The 27,351-nt window shown below is 33.6% G+C and overlaps 1 protein-coding gene across 1 annotated transcript in view; it reads left to right on the top strand.

Moving 5' to 3' along the window:
* CSMD3 (CUB and Sushi multiple domains 3) overlaps positions 1 to 16,132 on the top strand; it is a 576,871-nt gene extending 560,739 nt beyond the window's left edge. The window contains exons 67-72 of the mRNA XM_005420686.3: positions 2,458 to 2,523; positions 4,593 to 4,751; positions 7,962 to 8,074; positions 9,991 to 10,078; positions 12,485 to 12,620; positions 13,996 to 16,132. Of these exons, the coding sequence (XP_005420743.1) occupies positions 2,458 to 2,523; positions 4,593 to 4,751; positions 7,962 to 8,074; positions 9,991 to 10,078; positions 12,485 to 12,620; positions 13,996 to 14,155 (722 nt within the window). The 3' untranslated portion in view covers positions 14,156 to 16,132. The remainder of the gene's footprint in view (positions 1 to 2,457; positions 2,524 to 4,592; positions 4,752 to 7,961; positions 8,075 to 9,990; positions 10,079 to 12,484; positions 12,621 to 13,995) is intronic.
* The last annotated feature ends 11,219 nt before the right edge of the window (positions 16,133 to 27,351 follow it).

Here is a 27,351-nt window from a genome sequence, read left to right as displayed (position 1 = left end):
GGACATTATGAGAAATTTTTAGGGAAAATTAGGAAGAGTTGACAAGCATTGGAACAGGCTGCTGAGGAAAATGGTGGAGGTAGATGTGTAGATGCGGCATTTAGAGCCATAATGAAGTGGAGGACTTGGTAGTGTTAGGTTAGCTATTAGACTCTAAGATTGTAGAGGTCTTTTCCAACCAAATGATTGAATGATTTTGTAGCAATTTTTGAGAAAGATGCTTAAAGTCCAAGATGTCTGAATCACTGTGTGAAATTAATACAAAGAGTTACTTATTATTTTATATTTTTATGTAAGGAACTGTATACTACTAGAAAATAAAATGTATCTACTTTGTCCTTGCTGATCCCACCTTTGTTTCTAGTTTTTACTACCCACCTTTTCAAGGTAGGACATGGAAAACATCATAGCCATGTCATGGTGAGCAAGGTGGTTTTCATGTGAAATAAGGAATATACTCAAGTGTAAGAACTGTTTTGAATTTTATTTCCTGAATAATTAAAGGCCTTTTCAGATTACTGTTACCTAATGTTTCAGATGTGGTTATCCCCAGGGCTCTTGCAGAGGCATTCAAAGACTTTTTAGCCAAACACTGCTACTTGGACGGGAAATAGGAAATGAATAGTTTGTATTACTAAAACACAGGTGTCCTGGAATTGCATGCCAGGCGAGTGCTGGGGGAAAATAAAGCAGAGCTTTGGGAAAGTGCTAGAAAGCTAGCAGCCAGGAAGCTTAGGATTTGTTCAGTAGTTGGAAAGTATTATGGCAGGCCAAATGTGATTCATAGATTGTATTTTGTTTCAAGAATTTTCTGCTGCTGCTGCTGGAAGAAGTTGTTCAGCTCTTATTGTGAATTTCACAAAAATTACTTGGAATTAGTTGAAAAGGAATAAAATGAGCTAAGAACTCTAAAGGGATATGTAGGGGAATTAAACTAGAATTTGATGCTTTAAATACAAAATTGAAATCTTGAGATTGCAAGGATATGGACTTAGAAACTTAAACGTCATAGTTAACTAGTTTTAGTTTTGAATTTGTATCTAACATTTCTATTTCGGTTTTATTTTGTGTATCAAATTTCAGTTGTGGACTTGACTAGACTAGAAAATTTTCAACTTGACAAGGCAAATTGACTCATCATCTTTTTATGCTAAAACTCAGCTGGGAAGTGTGATCCAGATATTTCTAATGTGAATTTAATGTAGTCAGAAAGCATACGCTGTTGAACCATGCCCTCCAGGTCGACAATGTACAGTGAAGCTCAGTAAGTTTCTTTCAAAACAGTGAGGAAATAAAAGTTAATCAATCAGTAGTAATAGTCCATGAGAAACTTAGGTTGCATTTCAACCCCGCCCTTGCTTCTTCACAGTTTTAACATACATGACAAGAAAACACCTTTTAAAAAAGCTAAAATTTATTCTCAATAAAAATATTCTCAGTACTTCTTGCAAAATTTTCCTTTTTATGCAGAAAAATACTCAGCTTAGGAGCAAGGTAGTTTCTTTTCTTGTGTATTTTTTTAGAACATGGATTGGAGAGAAAAGGCCTGGGTTCAAGGCCAAGACCCAAAATACAAAACATTGAAATCATAGCTGGAACAAGGAATTGAGTCTACTGCTACCTGAGAATATTTTACATTAGGAGACAGAATTATTTGTCTTCTTTATTTTCCAATGAATCCAAATGAGTATAAAAAAAATATAGTTTAATCTCCAGGAAATTATAAAGTCCTAATGCATTTAGTTAATCATCTTCAGTGGTGGGAGAGTTTTTTGCTCTAAGCAGAGAAGAAATTATATTCTCCAACTTCCAGTTCTCCTATCACCTGAGCAGTAGGAGATCCTCTGGGCAGCCTCTTTTGTTTGTTTCTTTCTGTTTTTATCCTTTAAAGAATCAGGAACTTTATCCTTCAATATTAAGAGATTAAAGCAATACCTATGGGTTTTCAGTCTTGAACGCAAGATGTCTCACTCAGTACTGTTGAAGATAGTTAAGTCCTGGAGAGAAATTATTTCAAGCTCCCTTCGTTATGTGTGTCTTCCCTTTTTGGTCCTACATTGCAGTCAATGCACTGTTCACTGTTCCTAATCCAAGTGACATAGCCAGGATTAGATGCTATATTAGAAGGCATCTCACATATTAGGTGCATGATCCAGGACTGTAAATTCTGAAACATGGATTCTGAAGTGAAACCCTGCACTGTTTTGACAGCTGAAAAGTATTTAATAGCATACAGGTGCCTGATTTAGGAGGATATGAGGGAACAGAAGAAATGTATGTGCCAGTGCTCCTGTGATACTAAGGTTTGATACCAACTGAAATATCACTCATATTTGAGTTTTAAACATCATCCTATATGCTTTTAAACAAATAAATTCCATGATGGAATTTTTTTTATCGTTTCTGAGTAACATCTTACTAGTGATTTCTCTTTATATCTTTTATTCTTTCTAACAGCTGGTTCTAAAATATTAGTGAAGGATCCCAGACCAGCATTGGGAACACCAAGTCCCAAATTAAGTGGTAAGTACTCCAAGGCTTCTATAGTTATAAACCATTTCTGTAGAAAAAACAATGAGGATGGGTTTAGTTAGATTGCACTGAGTGGTTTAGAATGTGTAAAGGATTATTAGATGGGGCACTGGAATAACAAGGGGGAAAAGATAATTAAATTATTCCCTAATTTTGAAGTTCATCTATCATATGGTGTAATTTATATCTGTATACAATTTCTGTTATGTAATAACGAAGAGTTTTATTGGTTTCACTGAAATCACTGTGTTCTGTGTAAGATCCTATGTAATTTACCTATTTAGAAGCTGTACTACTCACCTTGAAATAATTTAAAGATGTTTTGCAGTTTTCTTCCATCCTGCACTTTTTAACATACTTCTAATTCAAATTGCTTTACCTAAATACCTCATATTAGCTTTGAACCTAACCTTTAGAAAAAAAAGCTAATTTTAGCTGAGACAGGGTAATCTCTCCAATTCTGGCTCAAGTCTCCAGTTTTAACAGATTTGCTGAAGACCATATTTTGATATCCTGACAAGAGAAGCTCTCTGTCCACTGAAGAGTTTTTTTGAAAAGAGCAGTCTCCTTAAGTAAAATTTACCTTTGGCTATAATAAACCAATTGAATTTCTGCCGATAATGAATAAGATTCAAAAGTAGTACTTTAGCATATTGGGATTTGGGGGATTTTTTTTTTTTAATATTTTGTGTACTAATTCAAAACAGTGTTTTTCAATGATGTTCTGCTGAATGGTAGGCATCAAGTTTTTAATTCAGAAAATTTTCATTAATTTTGTGCAATCCCAGTTCACTGCCAATATAGCACATAAAGGTCAGTTTTCCTAAAAGTAGGAAAATATATTTCAGGCAGACTGCAAATCAATAACATCAAAGCATTTCCACCATGCAATTTCCTTGCTTACAGGTTCAGTATCTACATGTTTTTTTCAAGCAAATATACATACATGTACAGAGACAAAAAAACTAGGAAAGCTCCTTTGCCCTTCAAGACAGAAGACCTGTCCTTGTATTACACAAAATAAATGATGAAGGAAAACTGTGGGTATCCCAGTGTGCCCCAGTCTTGGATTTAGGGGCAGCCTGAGAGAGAAAAGGGCAAATATTCTTCTCTGCTTATCTGACATGAGATACCAGTGCATATGTGAACACAGAGCTTTAAGTTTGATGTGAAGTACTTCAAATAATGTGAAAGTGCTGATTTTCAATAGTGATTCTTAAAGGGATAACTCTGTTACATTACTTTGGAAATTGTAGTAAGCCCATCCTAAATAACTTTTAATTTAATTGTTTGAAAGGTATCTCATGTTAAGATTTTAAAGATTTGCATGTATCAGTTTTTACATCACAGGTAGATTTTTGTTCTTTTCATGGGGTTATTTTCTTGCTGAAATAGCATTACTTAAAATAATAATTTTTCAGTTCACTGATGATAAGTAGTAAATGTGAGGGTATAAATCTACCGTATTATTTCCCCAGCAGACTATGTCTGTTTTAAATTTAAATTAGAGAATTAATTTTTTTCTCCTGGTGGAACTCCTAATGTTTTTAAGCATTTAAAGACAAGACAAAACTTATATATTTTTTATTAGAAAAGTTGACTAGTTAATAAAGAAAATTATAATATTTAATGTCATTTTAAAAAATTGCTTATGAAAATTTTTGATATCTAAATAGACACTAATTTCTGCAAAATTTCATGCTGGCCATATGTCCTTAGCTGTCTGTGCTGGCATAGAAAAAATTCTACAGTGAGTGGAATATGCTCTTCTGGCTAAAGCTTTTAGAATTTGTGAAACTAGTTAACTCTGGGACAAGTCCATATTTTAGGGAAAAGGCAAATGAAGATGTAGTTCTGGTTGTGTTCTTCAGTGCAAATACATTTCTTTCATAAAAGTTTATGCCGGGTTTCTATGTTTTATATCTGAAAATTATACCTAGTAGATTTATAAAGAGTAAAGGAAAGAAAATGCTAATATTTATCATATATTTTGTTGGTTATTTGACTTTCTAAGTACTAAATATCACAAAATGTGTTGACACATGCTTTCATCTGTATAGTTCCTGATGATGTATTTGCCCAAAATTATATATGGAAAGGATCTTACAATTACAAAAGCAAGAAGCAACCCATGACTTTGACAGTTACCAGTTTCAATGCAACTTCAGGAAGAGTAAATGCAACACTTACAAACAGCAATATGGAATTGCTGCTATCAGGTATGAGCTAAGGAAAACTAATTTCCTTTTTTTTTTATTTTATTTTTCTCTCTTACACACATTGTTTTCCTTTCTGCATAACTTTAATTTTATTATCTTATCAAAGAAATTTTCATTTCATTTCAGTTCCTTTCCAAAGGCAGGGATTTTTCCATTTCTCTCCTTCCCCTTGTTTGTTTGTTTTGGTTTTTTTTTTACTTTTCGAGATTTTACTTTATCTGGAGTTAATAGTCAATAAGGAGTGAAAGAATCACATTAATTACCATGTTTCTCTTTTAAACATTTTAAATAAGATTCAAGTACTGTTTGTGCGATTTTCTTATTTCTTAATTATAAAATTTCCCCACAGTAGCCTACTGGCTAATAATAAATATGATGAGATTGATATATGTTGACCTAGAAAGTCAGAGATACCTAATGAACATGGAAAGAAACTAGAGTTGACTCTTGTTAGATTTTCTAAGAAAGAAAAAAAAAAGTTAGAATCCTAGAATTGTTTAGGTATAAAAAGACTTGTAAGACAACCAAGTTAATCTAATACTGCCAAATCCACCACTGAATCATGTCTCTGGAAATGCCATGTGCACATCTTTAAATACCTCCAGGGACGGTGATTCCACCACTTCCCAGGACAGCCTGTTTCAATGCAGACAACCTTTTCAGTGATGAATTTTTTCATAAGATCCAATCTAAACTTCTGCTGGCACAACTTGAATCCATTTCCTTTCATCCAACCACTTGCTGCTTGAGAAAAGCGCCGGAACGCACCTTGCCTCAACTTGTCAGGTAGTTGAAGAGAGGATGTAGTCTCCCTTCAAACTCCTTTTTTTCCAGACTAAATAACCCAAATTTCCTCAGACTCTCTTCATAAGAATTGTGCTCCAGACCCTTTTCCAGCTCCATTGCTCTTCTCTGGACATGCTCCAGCACTTCCATGTCTCTCTTGTAATGAGGGGCCCAAAACTGAATGCAGCATTTAAGGTGTGGCCTCACCAGTGCCAAATACGGGGGGATGATCACTGTCCTGGTGCTGCTGATCACCCTATTTATTATACAAGCCAGGATGCCATTGGCCTTCTTGGCCACCTGAGCATACTGAAGGATCATGTTCAGCCATGACTAGCGCCCCCAGGGCCTCTGAAGCCTGTAGAGTTGCCTGAGGTTTTTGTGACTCTGGTGCAGGCCCATTGATCCAAACTGTCCAGAGCCTTCTGCAGAGCCTTCCTACCCTCCAGCACACCAACATTCCTGCCCAGCTTGGTGTAATTTGCAAACTGACTGAGGGCACCTTATCCAGATTGTTGTTAAAGATATTAGACAGGACTGGCCACAGCATTGAGCTCAGGGGAGCAGCAGTTGTGACTGGCCACCAACTGAATGTAGCACTAATCAACACAAATCTCTGAGCTCATTCCCCTGTCAGCTTGTTACTCAGTGAAGAGTTCACCCGTCCAACCCATGAACAGTAAATTTCTCCAGGAGGATTCTGTTGGAAATGGTGTCAAAGGCTTTACTAAAGTTCAAAGAGATGACATCCTCAGCCTTTCTTTCATCCACTGAGTCACCTTATCATAGAAGGAGCCCAGAGCAGTCAAGTAAGATCTGCCTTTCATATGCCTATTTGGCTGGGCCTGATCTCCTGGTTGCTGAGAGGGATGGTCTACAGGAAGGATCTAATAAGCCACAGAATCTATGTTTCTTCTGAGCTGAGTAGAATAGTGAATTTTTATTACTAGGTTTGTCTTTTAAATTATTTTGTAGGTTTCCTTTGAAGAATCATGCTTGAGAGTGGACGTAATGTTTTCTGACTGATAACCATGTTTGTCTTGGCTGTGTGTAAATTTTTTCTGTTATATTAATTTCATTCATGTCGTTTCTGTGATGATATTAGGAACAACAGATGTAGTATTTTGTATTTTTAGAATTAGGAAAGTAAACCACTGTGTTTTCTCACTCAAAACACTCGTCCGCCAAATAAAAGTTTCCTTCAACTAGACACAAATGTGATTCCAAATGCCCTTTTCCACTCTATGTACAGGCATTACACATCAGGTGTCATCAGGTAATTAATACTTTTTTATTTCCCTGCTCTAAAAATAGAACACTGAGATCTTGCATACTGAAAGGGTATCTTAGGACCAGGAAGTAGGGATGGATCAAAAAATACATTTACATGCTAGGAAGCTGAATTCACCAATATTCAGTTTGTATTTTTCTCAAATGAAAAGTAGTTCACTCTTCCTGCATAATTCACTGTTTTGCATTCCATCATTTGATGCATCCATCTTTATTTCTTTTTATTTTGACACCTGTGCTTCCTGTAATTGTACATAGAATAAATGCATCTTGCCAAGGCTCATTCATCTGAGCTCAGTGCAGTGTTTAGTTTAGATGACAGTAAACCTTCTCATTAGCTGAGAGATTATTTGTATATAATGATACCTCCTATAGGGCAGTCACCAATCCTTAATGTGGAGAAGACTTTTGTTTTTTCAATTTAGGCATGTACACAAGAGACATGAATTAGGAATGGAAGACAAAGTCACTAAACATATTGTGGTATTTTATTTTCATTTCCAAATTAACAAGTAATGATATTTGGGTTCTAAATAATTACTCTGCAAGAACAAGAATGTGTCAATAATTATGTCTACATAGTAAATAAACTGGCATACAAGTCTTCTCATTATATGGAAGAAACTAGTTTGTAACTGACAGTACTAACTCATGAAGAACAATCCAATTGTAAAAAAATATTTTGAATTTTTTTTTTAATTTAGCAGCAGCTTTTGCAATCGAATTTGTGTGTGGGTGTTCCTATTATCATGTTTTCTATGTAATGACTAAATTATATATACTGAAAGTAGGGATGTGAGGTTTAAATACACTCTTCCTGATTCAGAAAAATATTTTCAATTTCAAATCAGATTGCTGTCAATGTTCTGCCTAAGGCTTGAAGTAACAGCTGTGTGTATGGAGTTTCCCTTCTCTCCTCTCTACAGGCTAAGCTAAATCTGTTTCTATTGAAATCTTACGATTATTGAAATAATTTCAAAATAGAGTGCATCTTTTTAAACAAACAATATTGAAAATTGGTACCTGTTCTTCCTGCTTTTCCTCTTAAGGATAAGAGATGATGTGTTTATTCTCAAAGATGACATTATTTTTCTAGTCAACACAAATATGAATTTTTAAAACTATATTCTACAGGAGTGTATAAAAGCCAGGAAGCTCGGCTAATGCTCCACATATATCTCATTAAAGCACCCTCCCATACATCTGCAAGCAAGTTGAAAGAGGAAAAATGGGCTATGGATGGTTTTGTGAGTATATTTCTGCTACAAAAGAGAGGGATTTTTTTTTGTATGATTGATGTCATGCTGGTTTTCACATCCAAAAAATCCTCAGACATATCAAACAGAATCTTTTCAGTAAGGCTGATTCATTAAATTACATGAAAATTTTCTTGTAAAATGCAGGAGACCAGTCCAAGGGAAAATATGGGAAGAGCCATAGAGTGTAGGCAAAATTATAATGTGTGTTAGAACAGAAACCTTTCTTGTATGTCTCTTTATTCCAATATATTTAGAAATTTTATAATAATTAAACATAAACCCATTTATGATAATATATTCTATTAATACAATAACAATTATGATCCTTATATTAGGATACATTTTACTTTTTGGTGATTTTTAAAAAATACCTTGAAAAAGATGAACTGTCACATGTGTATGGAAAACAAACTAGACTACTCCAATTTAGCATTAGGCCCCTTGGGGTTCTGGATACAAGTTTATTCTTTAAAACAGGGGGAAAGAGAACACATAACTGAGGAGAGGTAAAGGAGAGGGTTAAATAGCCCAGGTTTCTGGGATGTGATTAAACCATGAAAAGGAAATGCCTTCCAAGAATAAAGAGACAAAAGTAGAATTTTTAGAAAACAACGAGCCTAAAATTATTTGGATGAGGATAAACACTCCTATATCCTTACTACACCATGTGATTTTTTAAGGTGCTTGTCTGTTTTCTTATGTTTCAACTGTTGGTTAAGCACTAGAGGGACACCACTATGTTTGTACATGCCATGTGTACATTGAATTGTACACACAAATTTTTATTTATATAACAAGTGGCACTGGTTGAACAATTTTTTTTTCAAAGCTTCAGAATGAAAACCTTAAACTAAACTCATTAAGCAAGAAATGAACTAGTAAAAAGGCTTAACTCTCTTGTCTTGTACAAACTTAAGGCTTCACGAACATGCTCCTGAGGTAGCAAAAGCAATGAATTTACTTTCAGACTTCTAAATATACAAAATTAGACAGTATACTCCCTATATTCCATATGCTATTTACATACTGCTCCTATTTGACCTTTTTTTTTCATTGAGTCTTGGAGTAGCACAAAGAGGCTGCTTTAGCCCAAAGTAAAAAAGTCACCTAAAAAGCACCCGGTCTTCAGTGAAAACACAGCTTCAGGTCACTGCTAAAGACATACTGTGTCTTGAGAAATGGAAACTTAAGGGAAAAGGGTAAAGGAACCTACCTAGAAAACATTGACTTTAAACATAATTATTCTTAGAAGCAAGTATATGTCGAGTTGTATGCAGTACACTACTTTAGACTGTACTTACTGTAATAAGAGAGATAATCATGGGATCACAACCATCCCCTCTCTCCCACAAGACTTTTAGTTTATACTAGCATATTTTACCCTTGTACCAAAGCCTTATTCAATATTCTTCTGGTCCATGGCCATATAATTAAGTGCTCTTTGGGACAGGTACTGAGAAAAATCAAAATAACTTTCAATTAATTTGAGGTTTTTTTATTAAGTTTAAAACTAGCTATTAAAACCTCAATACTCTCATCCTTAGGATTATATGCAATATAACTTCTTCTATTAACTTCCCAAACAATCCAGAAAACTATAAAGTATAATACTGACATTTGAACTACCAGAAACTTTAGGTCTTACTCGTTTTTAAAAAGTACAGTTAAATGTAGTATAAGGTGTCATATGTGACCATAAACCACCATGCCTAAGTCGTGCCTATAACAGTCCTGTCTTTTCTTTTGAACTCTTGATATAAATTTCCTATAAAAATAGAGTGTTTATAATGGGAAATAACAGCTACCAGTCAAGCATATTAGTATATAGAATAGAATAGCTCCCTATCAAATAGATACACGCAACAAAGTTTTCCCGATTTAATTCAAAGTAATTTTATTTACAGGTTTCTGCTGAACCTGATGGAAAAACATATGTTTTTCAAGGATTCATCCAGGGTAAAGATTATGGACAATTTGGTCTTCAAAGAATAGGTATTAAAAAATTCTAATTCTTTGCTCGTTCATTGTTCCATATTCAGTTTTCTTATATCCAGTAGTTTGAGGGTATCTGCAGGATGTTAACAGAATTGACGTTTCATAGAACATTGAGATATTAATATCTTTAAACTCTCATTTAAGTGATACAACTTACAAGTGAATTGTAAGATGACTTGCAATCTATGGCTTAGTATTCAAATTAATTTGTAATATTTTAAGCAATTATTATAACCAATTATGTGTAAAATGCATTTAGTTTCATATCTTAACAACTATCTAGAAAACCCATGTTGTAGAATGCTTTGATAAACTGGTTTCTTGCTTATGGTGCTGAAACACCATTTCACCTAAACATTTGCTAGAAGAGGGAAACAGTTAAGTATTTGCAGATAAATACTTATATTACTTTTACAAAGAAAAAATTCTTACTTGATAAGTGTTTATTTCATAAAAATTAACTTCTTGTTTCTATACTAAGAGAGCTTTAGTAACAAAGCACAGGTGTCAACATTCTGTTGTGCTATTTAAGAAAATAATTTAATTTTCTTTTCTAATGTTGTCTTAAGAACTGTGATATTTCTCCTTACATGAGAATTTGAATTTAGTTTATTCTGAATTTTAAATGATAAATACTGTTGGGAATACCTTAGAAGAGGCCTTGCTTTTTATTTAAATAATGTCTGTTGAGATAGAGTTCTTACCTTCAGGTAAAATTCCTATATGTGGATGAAAAATTATGTTCTTTCAGCCACAAAATATTGTTCCTTCTTATTTTTTTTTCAGTAAAATCAGGAAATTCTTTAATTCTTGAATGTGCTGGAAAGAAGAAATCTAAAGTCAAATTTATCTTTCACAGTTCTCACAGTACAATATACTGATCTTGTTTTTCACTGTAATTTCTTATGCAAATTGCTTTGCCAGTATTTTTAGAAATATCTTTATCAAGAAATGTTTTCTTTAGATGAATTAATAAGTTATTTCCTTTTATTAACTTTAAAATATTTTAAAGTCATCTAAGAAATATTAAATACAAGACTTCCTTGGTAAATTGTTTTGATAGATTATTAGAAAAATTATATTTATTAATTTGATTTTGGATGATATGTTTGAGATTCTTTTCTGCAATATATTGAAGGTAATTTTTATTGGTGTATAACTTCAAGGAAAAGGATGATTAAGAGTCAAATTCTATACAATATTTAATTGTAGCTAATATAATCAATTATATCATTATAAAGAGATTCACAGTCTTTGAACAGATTTTGTTTAACATGCTTACCATTTAATTATTTCATGCACACAAACTCAAAATTAGCTTCTCTGAAATAAAATTTTTTTAATGTTATTCTCACACAGTTTTCTCACATTGTTGTTGGTTGTTTGAGGTCTCAGCCCTGGATGGTTGTTTGGGGCTTTTTTGTGCTTTGTTGTTTTTTTTTTTTAATTTCTGTATATTGTCTTATATGGTCAAGAAATTCAGAAAACATTATGACCTAAGCAATTCATAAATGATCCAGTTAAAATCTTGAAAATTAACTTTGAAGATGCATTAGAGGGTCACAGAATCAACTACTTTGGAAAAGACCTTGGAGACCATCAAGTCCAACCTATGACCTAAGATCACCTTATTGACTAAGCCATGACACTGAGTGCACATCCCATCTGTCTTTGAATACCTCCAGGGTCGATGACTCCCCCACTTCTTGGCCAGCGCATTCCAATGCCCACTTTTTCTGTAAAGAATTTTTTTTTATAATGACTGTGTTATTGTTATAACCTTTCTTCACATTTAAAAGAGGTATTACTTGTCTATGTGGATAATGTATTCTTCAGCCATGCAGGAGGTCATGTTTCTATTTTTTAATCAATATCTGGCTTTAACTATTGTAAATTGTCCCTATCTCTTCCCCTCTGTGTATCAACAGCAGCACCTAAGGAAGTAATGAGTTTTCAATTTGTCTTTTCAGGTGATTGACCTTTTCCTTGATAGTGTGTTTGGGTTTTGTATATGCAGTATTTATTAATTAATGAAATATACAAATGAAACCAGTAATATAGTCAATCTAACATATGCATTATTATAAATTTGACTTTTCATGTCACAGTAATGTGTTTTCATTACATGCAGAGGTTGAATCCCATGCAGAATTATGCTGTAAGATATTTACTGTACCAGAGTAGATGTACTGTTCTGCCAACATGTGGCATCCACATATCAATCAGAATATGGTATATACTCAAATTCCAGGTGGCCTCAGCATACAGCTGTATGTATGGAGCAGAACACATGATGATGACCTAGTAACAAGGTGTTATTGAATTCCAAGGATTATGGAGTAGTATGTGCTGCAGATAACAGACATGTATACAATATTACTTGTTTTTCTTCTTTTTGTTTAGGTCTTAACATGTCTGAGGGTTCAAATTCTTCTAATCAACCACATGGTACAAATAGTAGTTCAGTGGCCATTGCTATCCTTGTGCCTTTCTTTGCCCTTATATTTGCTGGTTTTGGCTTTTATCTTTATAAACAAAGGTAAGTACAAATTATATATACAGAATTCCTCTATTCTCTAAGTGTTGGTGGTTTTTTTGTCTTCAGTTTTTGCTAGTGTAAATAAAGTTTTCTGTAAACAACAAAGGCTTTGCAAAATATGCATGTAGACAGGTCTTCCTATGTCTATTAATATCTGGTATAATAACTAAGAGATGAGTTTATTATACGGTGCTGTACTTTCATTTCTACTTATTTAAAATCTTATAAATTTATCTCTTCATGATAAAATGGATGCTGTAAGCTATTAGCATATGCTGAATAATATAATTGGTAGATTTTTTGACTAAGATTCTGTCACATGAAGAAAGGAATAAATTGCCTTTATTATTTTCTTCATGTGACAGAATTGAGACATATCCTGAGTAATTTATCTTAATGCCTGCATACAAGATTGCATACAACTGTATATGCAAACATTATGTCATTAAGAGATTTCATTGTGAATCTTTCTGCATCTGAAATCATTAGTTCATATGCAATTACGTTAAATAGCCACCAGCCTTTTCATTTTCAGTCTAAATTCATCAGTTTTTTTCATGTTACCTAGACCAGTACTAATTTTTTGGATGCAGTAAACTTTTCCTGTAGCTTTAAAGCATTTGATGGCTAAAGAAATCTTAATTCCTCTAATGCCCAGACAATTCATTGCATAATAACTGCTAAAATGGTGATTTACATCTAATAGTCTGACAATACTACTAGTAATATATGTTACAGATAACATTAATTTAAACCATTTTTAATTAGCACTACTTGTTTTCAACTGCTCCAGCATATGATATATTGCCCATGTAATTTTTTATGTATTTGCTATTAGCTGTATGCTGTAAGCACTTGTCTTGGCTTTTTATATTGATGACTTACAATATAGTATGCATTTTGTATAGCAGTATAGAACACTTTTAAGGGTTTGAACTCTGGTACTTTGAGCTATTTAGTGCAAAAGAGAGCATTTCAGCTATAAACTTATTCTTGGTAAAATTGCTGAGTCTCCAAAAGGAAAAAGGAAAGCTCATCTGACTGGGGAATTATTGTGTCTTTACAAGATTTTGTTGTACTCTTTATAATCTGATTATCCAAGTGGAATGGATAACAGCTTGGATAATGGATACAATAACAATGGATAGCCTCTTCTAAGGTTGTTAACTAAGTTCTAACTGAACGCTATTTCCAAGGAATCATAAATCCCTTAAATTTCAATAAAGACAGTACTAATTCTTAATGTAAATATTGTAAAAAAGTCAAGATGTCATATTTAGCTCCTGTAATTGTAATTGGGAGTTGAACTCTGTTCTGATTCTTAAACCATATTAAGGAAAACTGTGGTTTCAAATGTTCTGTCTTTCTTCTACAGGACTGCACCTAAAACACAGTACACAGGATGCTCTGTACATGAAAATAATAATGGACAAGCTGCTTTTGAAAACCCCATGTATGACACAAATGCAAAGTCAGTGGAAGGGAAAGCAGTACGATTTGACCCCAACTTGAACACTGTTTGCACAATGGTATAATGTGGTAATGATTTGTCTTCAAAGTCTGGGAATTGACACACAACACAGTGCACACACAGTTCACTGCTTAAAAAGAAAAGAAAAAAAAGAAATGAAAAAAAAAAATTAAAGCACACTTTTCAGGATCTAGTGGGTCACCTTTTCCTGAGGATGATAGGCAAGTCTGGGTTGTAGTTATTTTGTTTTGATTTTGTTTTTCATAAACTGGATCAGAATTCTTCTTTGTGTATGCCACGGAGAGTTTTAAAAAATTTTGCTGCACTCCATGAGTGCTACTCACAGTTTATTTGCTTTTTTAAAAAGGAGGTTATTCTAAAACATAAAACATATTTGCATATATTGGAGGAGCATCCACTATCAGTATTCTGTGCTTTATAAAAACTATAATAGAAGGACTGGGTTAAAAAAAAAAGATATAGGTAGCAAATAAGAGCTATACTTACAGGAGACAATAGGTCACTGATTTCTCTTTAACAGTCATATGCTACATCTTTCTCGTGAGTTTGTATCTATTTTCCTTTTTCAGCCCTTTAAGTATTTTATTTTTTTTTCAGAACAGTTGAATTTCTGAGTCCAGGATGTAGTATTTAGAAATCAGCAAGTATAACTTACTCTTTCCATATCACAGAAAAAAATTAAAATTTCATGTCCTTATAAAATGAATTTTCTTCCCTGCTTTACATCTTGCTTCATTTTCATGTTCCAAGTCAAACTTATTTTCTCTGTTTCTATTAACAATATCCACAAATTGTAATGTTTTTCTATTTCTTTTGTCAATCACATATCTAGACCAATTTTACAATGAATAATCTAATATGAATTGAGTTTTGTATGTGACTATGTTCCTTTAATGTTGAAGAATGTTCAGGAGTGACCATCTTACATTTCTTTCATAAGTTAAAACATAATTTAATATTTCCTGTTAAAAAATGCAGTTTACAGTAATAATAATAATGAAATCCCTATATCAAAAAAGGAGTCCATTTTTCACTCCATGTTACGTAAAACTAGGCTATATCCCACCTGTTTGTTCCTTCAGCATTTTGACAAAATATATGCACAAAGCATGATGCGATCCCTTTGAAACTGATGGATTCTAAGAGACTTCAATGAACTTTGAATCCTATCTACAAGGCAACAGGAAGTTATAATTTGGAAATACTGTGTTTTCACATCTATTTTATCTATATATTCCATACTCTATGGAAGCAAGTCCTTACAGCTCATTTAAAATTAAATCTATTACCATAGTGCAATGAAAAAAAAATGGATATATATATATATATATATATATAAAGACATTATTTTATTAGGGACAATCCATTCATTTTAGGGACAATTCAGATTCCACAGCCCTCAAATACGAGTTTTAAACATTCCAGAATCACTTTTAAGGAAATGCAGTTTTTAGTTTTGCAGTTATTTCATATCAGAATTATTCAACAGGAACTCAGTAATTTATTTGGTGTAGGTCATTGTCTTCCATTCATAGCATGACTCTCAAATGCTGTGTGTTAGCCAGTGTGAATTATCTGTTATTGTCCCTTTCAGACATTAATAATTCTGTGAAAATAACCTTTTTATTACCGTAATAGAGAGTGCCTACCAAAAATCATTGTACCCAGGATTGCTGCTTGGATTTCTATAATGTTTGATGAATTTCTTATAAATCATTTTACAACACTTTGTTTTGAATATTCATACAACTCTGTCAAACTGTATTCTACTAAAAGGATGCTGTTTTATATTTTATACCATTGGTTGTTATTTATTCTTGTTTATTCAAATGACTGCAATAACTATTATTCATTCATTAATGTTAAGGTTAATACATTTGAGATCGTTTAAAATGTTTCTTCTGCAACTGGCTACTCCTCTTATATTAATGCATACACTTTTGTAAAGAAGTATATTTTTATGAAAAAGGATTTGTAAAAGTATGATGTAAATTTTCAGTGCAATGTAAACAAAATAAAACCGGACAATTGCTTTTTTTAATCACGTCTCTTCTTTGGAAGATGAGCTTTAAACTTATTTAAGTTGGGAAGATGAGAAAATAACCAAATTAAGAATTCAAATTTGGTATTCTTGTGGGTCTTAAAATCCTGTTAATTTTTCTGAATATTTCTGCAAATTTTAAGTAAAGTTGTAAGATTCAGAGTGCTTTAAAAAATAATTGATGAGCACAATGTTTGAAGCTCTTTATTTTCTAAAAATGTTCTCGGTTTTACTTGAAGAAGCAGTTTTACAGAAAAATAGGCCTACCATTGTCAACCCAGTGGAAAGCGCAGGAAAAAAGTTAAAAGAAAAAAGCAATATAGAAAACTTTAGCATTTCTCAAGATTGTAGACAGCCTTTGCATATTATTTTGCTGCCTTTTCTCAGAAGTGTGCAGGACAGTACCAGTGCATACCATACTTTCTGGCATTAAAATCCCCCAGTAATTCTTTTAGTGACTTTGGACTGGAAGGAGGGATGTTAATTATATTAATATAATTTTGGAACTGTCTTTTAATGACCCTTTTTACTTACAAGCACAGAAAGTGGATGGTGAATCCTGATCTGAAATGCTAGTTGTAGAATGGGGGCATGGGGAAATAGTCTAAAATTCTTTTGTGAATTTGATGCTCTATATAAATTAAAAATGCTGGTTCAGGTCCATATTGAAATTGCTGAAAATTGTGTTGTTAAGTACATTAGAAAATTATGGATTCCGTGTAAAAAGCATGAGGATTATGTTTTTGAGGGGAAGGAGGTGGTGTTCTAGAGCAAATTGGTTCACTCTGCAAAACAAAAAAAATCCTGTTTCACAGTAACCAAATGAGAATATGAAGTTAAGGTCTTCGATTTTTGTTTATGCATTATGTGTTTCAACATATAAAAGTAAATAAACTTATACCAAATTAGTTCCACAATTATGTTAATTAGCTTAGCTAATAAACCCAGTTTGTACTTTTCAAGAGTTATACTGACTTCATTGTTATAGAAAATGCCCTATGCATAATAGAGTGAATTTGGGGCTTGGTTGGTTTGTTTGCTTTTGTTTTGGATTTGTTTGTTGTTTGTTTGTCGATCTTTCCTTTTGTTTTTTTTTTGGGGGGGGGGGGGTGTTGTTTTTTTTATTTTTTATTCCTGGCCTGACTGGGGCACAAAGAATAACTAACATATTTTGTGTGGGGGGGGGGGTGGTGTTGGTGGGGAGGGAGATTGTTTTTTGGGATGGGTTTTTGTTCCTGTAGTTCCTGACATGTTTGACTTATAAATTATGTCTGAAGTGTTTGGTTTTCTAGTAGTGGAGTGGTCAGTTTTCACTCTGACAGATGGAATTCCAAGTTTTGGATGCTTCATTGGAGGTTGTTAGCACAGTCTACTCACTGTCTTTCGTTTTCTTGGGAAGGTAGGTGAATAGAAGATACCACTTTGACGGCCTTATTCAAGCAAAGTGAGTACACAGAGAAAATGTGCATGAATAGAAATTGTCATGCAACTCTGTGAGTCTTTTCAAGATTAAGACATCTTGTGCAATATTATGGACTGAGGTTTAAAGTTTTCTTTAAGATTCTATAATATTGAGCCCTTTAATTTCTACATCATCTGCATGTCAAGGCCCATCTGTCCAGTACGTGCCATTAAATCTCATCATGATCTGGATTGTTACAGGAATCTAGAAACCACACAATTTCAACTATACTCACCAAAATAGCAGTTCTAGTAGAATTTTTCAGAAGCATCATAAAATTGAGCTTAAATTTCCATATTTTACTTTGGTTTGTAAAATTGAATTGCCATTGATACGTCTTAATGTGAAGGAATTCTTTGACAAAAGTAGAACAAGCTGTTGTCAAGGAAATGGTTTAATGGCCACGAATCTTATAGCTTCCTATGGAGAGCTAATGGAAAATAAAGTGAGCCTGTGGCCAAGCCATTAAGATATTAAGTCCATATGTGTTGCAGCATCTTTATTTATAGGATGATCAGAGATGGAGAAAAATATGCCTTATATCATTTGCTGTAATATATTAAAGCTCCACAGTCTTAGGTTAATTTATGAAAATATTTTATAATTTCAGATTTTCAGTGGGGGTTGATATAGGCACATGAAGACTCTGGATGGCTACTTAAGCAATGTTAAATTCAGCCACCAAGTTCCAGAGCTCCTGTTACACATGTTGCTTGTAGTCTTAATAGCCTTTCATGGTACATCAGAAAATCTACATGGCATCCCTCGAAATCCCTAACTTTCCTTTCATTTCTATGTGTTTCTGTGATTTAATTTTGATTTGGTTGTCAAAAGTTTAGTTCAACATGACGAATAAAGATGCACTAGGTTGGTTTCCTGGTAAACTGTATTACTGGTTAGCAAATAAACATATTCACCTCTTTTTCTATCTTGCCTTATGAAACAATCTATTCTTACAGAGCAGATTGTTCACATGAGGCAAGCATGACACAATTTTAGGAATGAAATTAGGATTTAAGATTCCTGTTCTGTATATTTATTTTCCGTAATCTTTTTGTGATCCCAGATGTTAAACAAATGAAGGCCTGTCATTTCTGCATTTAGTTTCACACTTTCTCCCATTGCCTGACCATTTTGTTCATCACCTATGTACTGATGTCTTAAGTGAGTTAGGAAAATGAAAAAAAGGACAATGTTAGGACAATGAAAAATGATTAATCTTTAATTTCATTATGTAGTAAATAAGTGAAATAATTAATAGGTCACTAAAATAATTTTGAATAATTTTAATTCATATATTATGCAGAACCTATATTAAATTAGCTTTTGATTACACAAAAATTATTTCAGTGAAGTAGCTGTGTTCCCATTAATTATCTTCTTGTTTCTGAAACAAAGACAACATAATATCCTTATTTACTGAACTAGGACTAAGTGTAGTAATCATTCTGAAATGTAAGTTCCATCATTTTATGAAAAACTGTTGTTGAAGACATATATCACAGTAATTTTCCAGTGATTATTTTTCAGTGCTCCATACTTTGCTGCATATCAATTAATGCTAAAGCAGCCAGCTTAAGCTGATCAGATCAAAACACATTTTGTCTAAACTATATTGAGAACACACTTGTAGAAAATGCCCTAGTGGCAAAACAGGCTGAAGAGAAGGTAACTTCCAACAAAGGAGCTAAACGTGCATTTTAAGGAAAAAAACACATTAACTAGTGCCCAGAATTTTATGCTTTAGTTGCATGTTCACATTTCTAAGTATAGAATTATATATCTTCTCTGTACAGATTATCTCTAACCGTATCTAAAAAAGGCTAGTTGTGCCCCATCAGTCATGCCCGTAATTTAACATTAAATGATGGTGGATTTTGTCATTAGTAAAAAGAAAAATTAGTATAATTGGCCTAGTGTACAGAGCTTTCCAGAGCTTTCTTCAGTAAAAAAATTGGCACCACATGTGAATGAGCTAAGATAAATTGTCAGTTTCTCTCTGAGAAAGAGATTGAATAGCACAAGTAAAATTCATGAGAACAGGCAACTGTCCTCACCACAGCCATGGGATCCAGAGAATCATGTAAAGTGACAAAAGCAATTAAAGAAAATAAAGAGCTGATAGTTGAGCCAGTTAGGGTGAATGTCTCATATAAGGATCCAGAAGACACTGACGAGTATATGCTGGATTATGCTGGATGTATATTTATGTGTCCACCGAGTATAGATATTATACAATAAATAATAAACTAGATATGTCTATGCACACATCTAATTTGTAATCAAGCTGGCTGTGGTGAGATTATCTTTATTCTTTTTAATGGAAAGACAAAATATATACAATATAGATTATGCACTACATAAATATATCATTCATAACTAGTATACTACTCTACACAGCATAGGAAGCATATGTAATATATAGGTTATATATATATATTGCATATAGCCTAATATATACACAAAATGTACATTTTAATACATACTCATATTTTTTAGTTATGTGGCTAAGTTAATTTTGCAACTGGAGGATCCTCATAAAACATTTATTGCTTCAAATTATAGTATATTTGCATAATATTGATCCATACCAGTAATAAGAGTATCCAATGTCTGAAGTAATGAATGTTTCATGTTAAAATAACAGAAAAAAGTACTGTAACAACTGCCATAACATTAATAGACATCTACAGAAATCTGTATACCAGAAATAATTAGTAGCTTCATATTAGAAAACTTCTTTTGTAAAATATTTGTGTTTGGACAGAGCAACAAACGCTGGAGAGGAAGAAAATGGTTTTGTGAAAATGACCTCTCTTGAGAAGATGAGCTTATATAACTCATGTTAGCTATAGAAACAAAATTCTAAGTTCTCAGAACTAAAACATACATATAAAGCTCAGTATTTCTTTCTAGTCAATTTTTAAAACTTCAAGTTAAGTATTTTCCTAACTATTGTTGCAATAATGGAAAGCTGCAGTTATAATAGCCAGAAATATTACAATTGGGTAGGAAAAAATTTCAGACTGTTGAAATAGTTCGTTCTCCATCACAGAATCACAGGATCATATTATCATAGAGTAATTGGAGGTGGAAGGAACCTCAGAAGCTTTAGATAAAGTTTCTCAGGTAACCATCGAGTTGGGTCTTATAAACCTCAATAATTGGAGACTGCACGACTTTTCTTTTAACCTTTTTTACCTCCTAACTGTCCTCATTGGAGGAAAGTTTATTTGTTGGTAAAGGTGGCATCGCTCATGAATTTTGCTTGTTTTTCTTGTCTTCCTGACATGTATTGCTGCAAAAATTTTGACTCTGTCTTCTTGAGGCCATTTTTGCAGATTTTTGGATGACTAGCATTAGGTCCTCCCTGCAAAGTTTTCTTTTTTCTAGGCTAAATGAACTCAGGTTTCTAAAGCCCCACAAAACAAATATGCAGCCCCCAAATTCCTTGGTGGCCAAGCCAATTTATCAACATCTTTCTTGCATTGGAAGTCTCTAAACTAGCTGCAGCAATCTAGATGATGTCTAATAGATGTTGAGTAAAAAGGAAATCCCTCATTCCACTGCCTGTCCTACCATTAACTCAGGCCAGGATTCCTTTGGCCTTCTGTTGTGGGGCACACTGATGGCTCAGAATCAGCTTGCTGCTTGCTGCAACTGCCTGAGGTTTTTCAGGAGAACTTTCTTCCCCTGCTGCTAGCTCCAGCTTGTACTGTAGCCAGAGGAATGCCTTTTCCAGGTGCAAGGTATCCTCTTTGCTCTTGTCGAATTTCATAAAGTTCCTGTAACTGTGTATCAGGTCCTTTTGGACAGCAGCACTGCCCTCAGCAGTATTGGCTGTTCTTTTACTCATACATTGTCATTTGCATATTTGCTGAGAATTCAGCCTGTTAGCTCCTCTGGATCACTGATATGGATCTTAAACAGGACAGATTCCTGAGTAGACCTACAAGGAACAGCACCAGACTCCATGATTAGGGCAAACACTCTCCTTTGATCCTGACCTCTTAAAGAATTTTTTTATTCAGATAGTTATCCACCCATTCAAATCATAATCTTAACTCAGATACAGGAATATTTTGGATCACTCTAAAGATTTATTAAAGTTAAGATAAATGACATTAGTACTCTTCCCTCATCCACTACAAATATAATCAATTTTTATTTAAAAAAGACAATCCATTTATTAGGGCAATATATTTACTACAGCAGTGGTCAAATACACTTAAAGGCTGCCCACAGAGGTTGTAGAATCTCTTTCCATCTCTGGAGATAATTCAGAAATCAAATAGGCACATCCATAAGCAGCTTGGTTTAACTGGCCCTAGTTTATATGTGTTAGTCTAGGTGACTTCCAAATGTTCCTATCAACTATTTGTTTTGATGTTTCAGTAGAAGTCACAGGGGAATGATAGGGCATTCAGGTAGAGAAGAAGTCAGAGAAAATGTTGCTGAGTGCAGTCACATAGTTTGTTTACTAGAAATGAGGAAACAAATCTTTTGTACTGGATTAGATGAGCTCTGATCATACTTTCTCATTCACATTTCATTATTAATATGACAAGTTAATAGTTGTCTCCTTGCCATGCCTTTTTAAGCTACTTTTTCATCTGTAAATGTGCCCCTCTCTTTCTACCTTGAAAAGTGGAGCAATGTGGTAAGGAAAAGAGTAAATTAAGGCCTAATGCATTTAAATTGCTATCTACTTTGTTTGACCATTTCCTGTGAAGAACCCAAGGAAAGGCAACTGAGCAGGAATGGAAAGATGTCATAAGACTATGCAGGGAGAAAATTAGAAAGGCCAAAGAATTAGATTTTAATCTGACTACTATTTCAAAAATTAAAAAAATATTTCTGTAAATAAATTAACAAGAAAAAGAGAGCTAAGGAGAATTTCTATGCTTTATGAGATGTACAGGGAAACCCAGTAACAAAAGCTGAGGAAAATGCTGAGGTATTTGATGTCATCTTTGACTCAGTCTCTTACAGTAAGACTAGCTATTCTTGGAGTACCTGGCTTCCTGACCTGGAAGGTAGAGATGGAGAGCAGAATGAAGCCCCCATAATCCAAGGGGAAATGGTCACTACTCTGCTACACCACTTAGACACACACAAGACTGTGGGGCTGAATGAAATTCACCCAGAGGTGCTGGTACTGAGAGAGTACCCAGAGAGCTGGTACTGAGCTGAAGTGCTCAGTGAGCCACTATCAATAATTTGCCAGCAGTCCTATCTAGCTGGGGAGGTTCCAGTTGACTGAAGGTTAGCAAATGTGGCAGCCATCTGTTACAAACCAGTTTAAACAGAAGAACAAAGAAAACGAAGTCTCTGTGAACAAAATGTAAAACTTTGAAGGTACAAAATATTGCCAAATATCAAGATAAAAACCAAATGAGATTAAATATTGATGCCAAAAATTGATATATTTTTATTTAATAGTAAAAGAGGGAAAGAGAAAGAAAAAGTAGAGAAAAGTTAGAAAAAGCTAAGGTTACTTTAAAAAGCACTGCAGAGGTCATCACCACAGTGTACTATCTTTGTTGCTGCTGAGACCAGGGTGCACCATCACGTGGCACATACAAGGAAATCTCATGTGCTGGGTAGAGCTTGGATGATGTCAGGCTCCCACCAAAGCCGCTGTGTTGTTCCACTCCTCACATGTGCAGGGGAGAGAAAATATAAGTAAAAGCTTGTGGGTTGAGATAAGGACAGGGGGAGATCATCGCCCAAATACCAAGAACAACAAACAAAGAAAACAGACTTGACTCAGAGAAAATTAATTTAGTGTATTAAGAATTATTAAGAGTTGAATAGTGAGAAAAAAAAACTAAATCATAAAGCTTAAACATTTGATTCCTTCTACCTTCCCACCTTGTATTTCATACTGTCACTAGTAAATATACTTGGAAATTATAAAAATATTCATTTTTGTTTTTTCAGCCAGGCAAAATAATAGCCTTTAGTGCTACATAATCTAGGCAGCATACTTGCTTGTTTATTTGAGGCATGCAATATTAGGCTTTAGGAAAATCTGCAGAAGTAAGTAAGAGAAAAAATCTGAACAAAAAAAAATAAACCAAACCAAACTGAACCAAACCAATCAAACAAAAACAAACAAACAAACAAACAAACAAACAAAAACCACAAGGAAAAAAGAAAAAAAAAAACAACAAAAAAAGGAGACAAAACCAAACCATGGCAGACTGGCATTTTTTCCCCATAATTTTACTGTTGTGACTAGTGTACCTCTGTCTATTTCCATCACTCATGTTCTTATTTTGCTCTTGAGTTGGTAGCATGTGAAAACTGGATAACATTATAAAAAATCAAGTACATAAGCTAGACAGAGAAGATGGAACTAGATGATATTCAAAGTTTTTTCTAATCATAACTATTCTATAAGTCTTTGTCTCTATAATTCTCTTAATACAGGAAGTATTAGGGTTCAGCTGACACAGTAAAAGAAGACTGAAGAAGATGTTGTCTTATTTAACCTCGGCACTATATGTAAGCCATGTCTTATTATAACATGTTATTTAACTGGGGGATTACATTTAGAGACACACAGAATTGTATGTTTGATGTGAGTGCCAGGAAAATAAATTTTCTTGCTGCTGTCATCAAGAAGATAAACCATCCACAATTACTTTACTACATTTTACACCATATAAATTAGCAAAGAGTGTTGATAAAATATATTCAAATGGTAAGATTTTTACCAGAAGTAATTACATCTCATCAAATTAGAAACAAAATAAACAGAGTTAAACTATCTCATGAAGCATTTAAAGGTCTAAGAGTCAAAATCCCCCACATATTATTGAGTGGAGATGTTCCTTTTTCCTGTTTTCTATTTGGATTATCTTGCAACTGAGTTCCTTGTCTCCCTGAAATAAATAAAAATAAAAAAAAAAGACATTATACCAATTGCTCTTAAACTAGCAGCCTGCATATACACCACTGTAGAAAACACACAGGCTGGTTTGCATGGCAGTGTCAGTGTTTGATTTTCCCCAAGCCAAATGCACCTCCTGGCAGATGTCATCACTGAAGAACAGCTGAAGAGTCATAAGGTAGAAACCATGAGTCACTGGCATTCCCCCGTGGGGAAATCCCACGCGTGCCATGCTCACAGTGTGTATGGAATACATCTATCAGCCCTGGCAGTTAAATCCCATGGCCCACTCAGCAGATGGCACGATGACAAAGCCTTTCCTGGAAAGATTCCATAAATGTACAGCAAAGGCTGATGCGGTGCACAAAATTATGGAAGTGTCTGCACTGCTGTTTGCTAATGGTCTCTAAGTAGTGAACTGACCAAAGGACACACAGGGCAGGAATATATTGACTTTTGTCCAATATTCTACTTTAAGATTTTTATTTAACACCAGGAGGATTCCAACATTTTAAAAGCAACAAACTCTGCTTCCCGAAAAGCAAAACTGTAGTGAAAGTATAGGTTTTTTTTTGCTTAGAAAAGATCAAAAGATTCATGTAAACCATTTACAGCTTTAGCATCACAGCTTTAGCTTATGAGACAGCAGGCTGTGGAGTTTTTGTGAGTTTTGTTTTGCTTTGTTGTTTTTTTTTAATCTTCTTTCACTGAGTAACCTTTTCTGAGAAGACAGATCTTTTGTTTTGCTTAATGTAGGTATGACTCTGCAAGTTCTGAACTTTCATGACAGTATCTCCATTCCTCTTGACTTCCGTAGTGACAACTAAAGAATGATGCTCACCACCCACATTGTTTTATAAGATTAGAGGAAAAATTAAAAGTACAGAGACCATAGGCAGATGCTTTTTTTTTGGCCTGTGCTAAGAAAGAAAATAAACAAAAGAAATGTCTGCTAAGGAAAATCAAGAATTAAAAAAATCTCTAGTTGCATGAACAAATGTCCCACCCTAGTTAACAGAACTGTGCTTCCTCATTGATTTAGCACATTCTGCATTCATTTTTGTATCACATCTGGAAAACTAGCCCACTACAGACGACAGAGGGAAAAGCAATGAAGGGAATTCATTCAACAGGGAAGGTACTTCAGGCAAAAAGTTGGGCATTATGGGATAACAAAAGATGTCCACTAAATTCTGTCCAAGAGCAAGATTAATTTACTTATTATAGTAAAAAGTACGATAGAAAAATATCTGTCTTGACAGAGATATAGATATTATTTTTTTTAAACTACGGAATATGAAACTTTATAATTTAATTCATGTCTTCATAGCAAAACAGTTGCTATACAAAATGGTGAATTAAATTGCACATAGAGAATTCATTTGTACTGAATATATCAAGAAATATATTTTATTTCAATAAATATGCACATTTAAAACAAAGTTTAGCATTGATCTGGAGGAAAAAAAATATCAGAGAAAAAGATAATCAGAGAAAAATTAATTACTTACAAGCAGCTGGTGACTTTTCTGATCAAATCCCTTGCAGAGAGGTATCTACACAGTTTCATAATTTAAGATATCAGGAAAATCTTTGCTTTCTGTGACCGTGAAAAAGGAGTGCATCATTTCAGATTAACTTCATCCTTTTGAATGAGAATATTGAAAGAAAAGAAAGTGATTAGAAGGTTTACTGCAAAATTTTTGAACATTGGTGAAATCCAGGAAAGTATTAAGCAAGTCCTTTAAATACAGTAAAGATTTGCAAAGATATCTAGGCAATATTTCTTCATTAATTATCACTTATGTTGATTAGAAAGTAGTATGGTTCTAAGCATTCTTTCTGCAACAAAGGACCCAAATACTTGTTTCTTCAAGGAAATGTGAAATTTTTATTTTTTGCTGTTCCGTAGGTATTAGAATGCCTATGGTGCCACATTAAAAGAAAAATTTCTTGTCAGAAATAAATCTTTGGAAATTTCCCTTCCTCCTTCTTCCATTCCCCCAAAATTTGAGCAGCAGATCAGGAAAAGAGCAACATTCCTTTTTTTCCTCCTTTATTTTTCACACCAAACTGACTGACTGTAGTCAGGAATGGTTAGAGTGCTAATTAAAAAAATAGTTAGTAGAATATTTGGGATAATTTTGTCTGAAGAATTTTAGAATTCTCAGTTTTAATGATAAATCCCTGCAATGTTATCTCATTATTATTGTTTCTGTTATTACTATTATTATCTCTGCATTTTCTTAACAGGTGGGGAGGTCACCAGTCAGTTTTATGTAAATGGAAGCTTAGAATGGGTAAGTGTGTAAAGCAAAGCACACAATTTCATATGGAATAGCTATTAAGACATCATAAGGCCAAATTATCCAGTGTCTAATGAGACATTTTAAGTTTTTTAAAAGAACATATCTTAAAAACACAACCTTTTTAAATTTCTATTATAATTTTAGGGTTATTTCTTCTAATATAATTTCTGGGTTTTTTTCTGGCCTTCATAAGCAAGTTACGAAATCACTGATCATACCAAAAAAAAAGTTCAGTGAGTTAATTTCTGTTAATTTTACTCTTTACTGGTGAATTCAGAAGGAGAGAGACCCTAGCTGTACATAATCTGAAGTAACAATTTTGTGTTACACAATAGAGATGACAATTTCATAGGAATACATTTGTCTTTCATCATAAACAATCTCTTAATATTATAAAGAATTAATGTTCCCTCTGCAATTCTTGAGATTTATCCATAGGATCCTGTGCTTTGCTGAAATAATCTGCAGAAGTAGAGAATTAATAATCCAAACAAAAATTGATTTTGATCAAGCACTGTGTAATATTTAA

The sequence above is a fragment of the Geospiza fortis genome, unplaced genomic scaffold (genome assembly GCF_000277835.1).
Source record: "Geospiza fortis unplaced genomic scaffold, GeoFor_1.0 scaffold111, whole genome shotgun sequence".
NCBI lineage: Eukaryota > Metazoa > Chordata > Aves > Passeriformes > Thraupidae > Geospiza > Geospiza fortis.
The sequence above is the reverse complement of the archived record's forward strand: the minus strand, read 5'-3'. Positions and strand labels throughout refer to the sequence as shown.